The sequence below is a fragment of the Phoenix dactylifera genome, chromosome 1, assembly GCF_009389715.1.
Source record: "Phoenix dactylifera cultivar Barhee BC4 chromosome 1, palm_55x_up_171113_PBpolish2nd_filt_p, whole genome shotgun sequence".
Taxonomy (NCBI): Eukaryota; Viridiplantae; Streptophyta; class Magnoliopsida; order Arecales; family Arecaceae; genus Phoenix; species Phoenix dactylifera.
In genome coordinates, this window is record NC_052392.1 from 7358358 (window position 1) to 7363374 (window position 5017).

At 39.5% G+C, this 5017-nt stretch overlaps 1 protein-coding gene across 1 annotated transcript; it reads right to left on the reverse strand.

The window, feature by feature from the left end:
• Positions 1 to 657: 657 nt before the first annotated feature.
• LOC103723512 (rho GTPase-activating protein 2) lies at positions 658 to 4772 on the reverse strand. Its single transcript, XM_008814442.4, has 5 exons — positions 4307 to 4772; positions 3131 to 3251; positions 2916 to 3035; positions 1688 to 1918; positions 658 to 1601 (listed from the first exon to the last, which is right to left on the reverse strand). The coding sequence occupies exons 1-5, from the start codon at positions 4618 to 4620 to the stop codon at positions 891 to 893; spliced, it is 1497 nt and encodes a 498-aa protein (XP_008812664.2). The 5' UTR covers positions 4621 to 4772; the 3' UTR covers positions 658 to 890.
• Between the last annotated feature and the right edge of the window lie 245 nt (positions 4773 to 5017).

Here is a 5017-nt window from a genome sequence, read left to right on the forward strand (position 1 = left end):
TGCCTCATTTTATCATGGCTAGATTGTTCGGCACGATCGATCGAATGCTTTGGTTATCAAGATGTGATCTATAAACATATAAGCCAAGTCACTAACTGAGATGGTAATCTTTGAAGTAGACATCATCAGGGTTTCCACCTTTATGTCAAATTTCATGTATTTGGTGGAAAAGTACATGCAGAGAATGTAACCAGGAGCATGACGAATCCTACCATGATATTAAGGAATGATAAGTTGAAGAGTTAGGGAAGAAAATGAACGAATGAGGAGGAAAGGAGCATGGTCTTGAGAACAGAATGAATACTCGACTTAGTCTTGGCCTCATTAGCACTACCACTACCACTACTTCAGTCTTCTCTAATAATTGTTGAGAATTATTTATGTAACATGACACAGTATAATTCATTCAAAGATCTGATAGTAAAAATGCATGGTTTCTGACCAGGTCAGGTTCTACCCTGTCAGAAGACAGATATGCTTTTGGAGTTATTTTTATTATTCGTGTAGCATGGCATTTATACATGAATAGGTTATTGAAACATAAACTAACTTTTTCCCCATGTTTTATTTCCCTACTTTTTAACAAATATCTTCCTACTTTAATTTTTTAATGCATTATCATCACCAGTTTTGAAATTATCTGGCACGGGCTCCAAATTCCTGCAGCATAGTTATAAGTAGTGCATGCATACTTTAAAAACTACTAGTCAACTAACAAACAAGTTCAGCCTGCAAGCTGAATCTATTCACAGTCTCATAACAAACCACTCTCAACCCCATGTTGACAAGGCCCACCAAGTCAAAGCCAATTACACACAAAACAATGGCACACACAAACACCACACTATCAAGTCTCCTCAGCAACTTTGCTTAACGCAGAGAGCCCCCTTTTATGGTGTCCACTTGCACCCAACCATTTCCACTTGATTGCCACCTATCTGTTTTGCTACATTTTTTGCCTCAGCGACCGATTCTTTGCTATCTATCTGCTTCCATAGATTCTTTGCCTCGGCAATCACATCTCTGATAACACTGGTTTCTGAGTCTGCTTCACAACTTGTACCTGAGCTCCCTTGTTTGCTTTCAGATACTGAGAGGCAGGATCCAGTGTTGTAGTCAGAGCAGCTCGGTTGTTTTGCTTGGCCACCAGATGACAAGCCCTGACTTATGCTATCTTCTGCAACATATCCATTTTCTTCCTTCCATTCTAGTTGCCTCAAGAAGCATTCTTCAATGTCTTTCAGAAAGTCCTCATCATCCTCGCTAATGTTACTACTGTGATGTGAATGGCTATCAACCGAGATGCCTCTCCCTGATTCACCACTTGCTTCCACTTCATGCCGACTGTATGCATCATGGTCATCATCTGAAGTGATTTCCTTCGACTCGCCGCTCATTTTCGTATCCGGTTGGCTATCCAAATCATCATCATCATCATCATCATCATCATCTTGTTGATCCAGTGAATGCGAAGATGAGAATGGTGAATATCCTCCTTCCATGGCTGCCTCTTCACGTTCCCTTAGTGTTTTCAGAATTAGAGTCTTGAGAAAGTTCATTACTTGAACAGCATGCATTAGAGCTGTCAGAGGGTCTGACATCTGATGGCAAAAGAAGGCCATAGATTAAGTAATGGTACAAGCATTATAGGTATAATAATGGTGAGTAAGGTGATTTGGAGGAATACCTGAGTCATGTTTGGAGCAAAGACCATAGCAATGTTTCGTGCATTCATTTTATTTGACTCCTCTTCTTCGACGACATCGGCCATGAGATCAACTGCCCAATTAAGAAGTGCAGCCTGTGTTGGAAGAAGCAACTTCAGGAGCTCCACGCATTCCTCCTCTGTGGTGCACTGAAGAACTTGCTCTGGGGAAAGACAATCCAATACACCCTCTGGAAGTTCTCTGAACCAGGCCTGAGTACAATGAAATCATGGATGTTAAGTATCATAAGATGAAAGATTTAAATGTCTTTGACTAACTAAATTATGCAGCATTCTCTTCAAGAGCACAATCTTTGATTGGACAAGCAACCCCTACAATCGATGAACGACCGTCATTCAGATTCTGTATAAGTTGAACCAAAAATTACAGGACTTCTTAATGCAGCTAGAAATAGTTATCACTTTGCTGTTCTACTTTCACATAAGCTATTATACATGTTTATCACATATGTACAATTTTATATATCCATAACGATACTTATCAAAAACAAGTTGTTCCTAAATGGCACTAGATCATAACATAAGATGAAGAATCAAACATTCTCAAAATATGCGAGGAATTTACTTGTTCTCTCTGACATCCAATAAAAAAAAAAAAAAGCTTAACCAAATTATACATTGTTTTATACTCCTTAACAACATTCCAAGCATTGTTATTTCCATATCTATAAGGAAACGCACAGAGAGATACAAATTATCAAATTAAAAAGCAAATATACTAATCATATAAGGCATCATTTTGCTCTCATTCACTTCATGAAAGATAATTTCTCAACCTTTACAAGCTGTTGGCCAAGAGTTCTTTAGTGAATTGAGCATACATTAATTTTGTGCAGGAACAAGATGTTGCCGACTTTATATCCATGTCTTCTATTGTAGGATATTAATTAATCTACAAAATTTTAATAGCAAAGTGAAAGGAGGCAAATTGGCATAGTTTTTGTAGTTAGTGAAGTATGAAAAAGCTATATCTATCGAATAGTGCAGTACCTTAGGAGCAACCCTATCGAAGGTCAAAACTAGTAATGCAGAAGGATTGCTTCTTGATATTCTACAGATAATAAGAAGATCCCAGAGTGAAGAAATAATCACCCACCACTCTTTGCTTTCTGTTTAAAGAAATCATAGTAGAAAAAACTCTTGCAGAGAAACCAAACCATTTCTGACAAATAATGAACCGCACGCTTACCTTTATCAGTCCCGCCAAACAGTGAACATCAATATCATCTGGCACAATGCCCTTGTTCAGCTGCTCTCTTACATGTTCCTCTTGGCCATTCTCTGGGTTTATACGAAAAATCCCTTCTGCCTGTGAATTCACAACCACATTAAGATATATGCCATCCTTGAGGTTAAAATAAGGCATAACTTGGTGCCTAGATGAACTGAAGGATCAGTCAATACCTTGAGACCTCCTTGTTGGTATAGCCTTTCCTGCATAAGTAAGAGGATTGTGGGCACACTGTTGCCCCTCGAATCATAAGAACACTGCATTGATTCAGATGAGACACCAAAGACACTGGCACTGCACACAAGCATACCCCACTGTTAACCTACAGAATGATAGTTATTGCAAAACTTTCTTGCTTGTCGACAACATATGATCACTCACATGATCTAGGTGTACAGAATAGATGTTGCGTATTTGCCCAAAAGAATTCGAGAAAAAAGGGCTCAATTGTACGTAGATCTAAACCACCAATAGATCAGACATAGCACCAAGAGGCTCATGCCACAGTTGGAATTTCATTATATAGACATTTCCTGGACACTTTTTTAAAACTGATGATAATAAGAAAGGGAATATAAACTCATTCAAAACCAACTTGCATTTCTTAAGCAATTACATAAAAGCAAAAAAAAAAAAAGGACAACTGAATGGATGTGCTAAGACTTTCTATCCTTAACCTGAAAGCATTAGATAATGGCCAAACAAGTCATCTAAAACTGGACCCATGATGAGGAAACAAATGCAGATTGCACATATATATGAGAAGAATTTTTTTTTAAAAAAACACCAAATTAACCAAGGAAGTTCTACAAATTCCTACCCAAAATATCTAGGATTTAGGATAATTGACTTATTTCCCCATTTCAATCTAATATGAGGCCCAAAAAATCCAATTTTTACAGTTAAAACCGCATCAAGTTCCAGAACTTTAAATTTAGAAGAAACCCGAGAGAGTAACAGGTCAAATTAACAAAGCTCCATGAATTTTCAAATAAATTCTTTTAATTTCAGAATGATCCACTTACTACCTCATCTTAAGGAAAAACTCAGGAAACCCTTTTTTCCCCTTGTTCTCCCAGTAAGAACCACATCATATTTCACAAGAGGGCAAAGGAAGAAATGTTTAACATTTTTTTTTTTTTTTTTTTTTGTGATAAGGAAATGTTTAACATTCAGAATAACCATCTTACTACGTCATCTTAGTCTACTAAAAGTCTAGCTTTTGTTTTTCTCTCTCTCTTGTAAAGGAAACTCCCTTTTTTGACAAAACAAAATAGAAGCCTACATGACATTTTTCAAATTTAGAACGAATTCATGAAGGAAAAGCGATGGGGAGAAGAAGGGGCGACCTTGCGCTTGGCACTCGGCAGGGGATCTCGACCTCGAACTCAACCGGGAGGCCTAAGAACCCGTTGAACCGATCAAAGGTGACATGGGCTACATGGCGGACATCAGTCGGCCAGCCTATCTCCATCTGCTCAAGGACCGGCATGACATCCTCGGCCTGCCTGTCCATTCTGCAGGCGACCATTGACCTCCTGATGGCAGCAAGGAGCAATGCCAAGAGAGAGATCTGGTTCTGCCTCTCCTCTTCCCCTTTTCCTCTCTTCCCTTCACCCCCTTCCCCTCTGCACCCACTCGAGACCACCACCACGCCCGTCATCTCTCCTTCCCTTCCCTTCCTTTCCCTCACTCTTCCTCTCTCCCTCTCACTCACTCTTTCTCTACTAGTATAGATCTATGTGAGGGTAGTACACGGATGGAGTAAAAGAGATGGGGCAGGCATCTTAAATCCAGAAGTGGAGTTATGCGTGATCCAGATCTATTTGAAGTGACTTTGAACTTGGGATGGAAGTCCGGACTTCAGACGGCCAAGAAATTCAAATTCTAACGCCTACTTTACTGCGGGGCCAGAAGCAATACCCCTGGATTTCTTGTAAATATCGAAACTGCCATTGCTTTCCTCCGGGAGGACCACTTAGCGGAAGGCGTAACACTTTGGAGCGCCCGGCGCAAACCCACCATGTATGGCATGAGGGCTTTGGTGTTGAAATATGATG

Bases quoted from the DNA above. Each gene is read 5' to 3' on its own strand.
- LOC103723512 (XM_008814442.4), bottom strand. From the start codon at position 4,620: ATGACGGGCGTGGTGGTGGTCTCGAGTGGGTGCAGAGGGGAAGGGGGT. The intron at 3,036-3,130 runs GTATTGACTGAT...GTGAATTCACAG, and splicing joins ACCAACAAGGAGGTCTCAAG to GCAGAAGGGATTTTTCGTAT. The intron at 1,919-2,915 runs GTAAGCGTGCGG...CATTGTACTCAG, and splicing joins GTTTGGCGGGACTGATAAAG to GCCTGGTTCAGAGAACTTCC.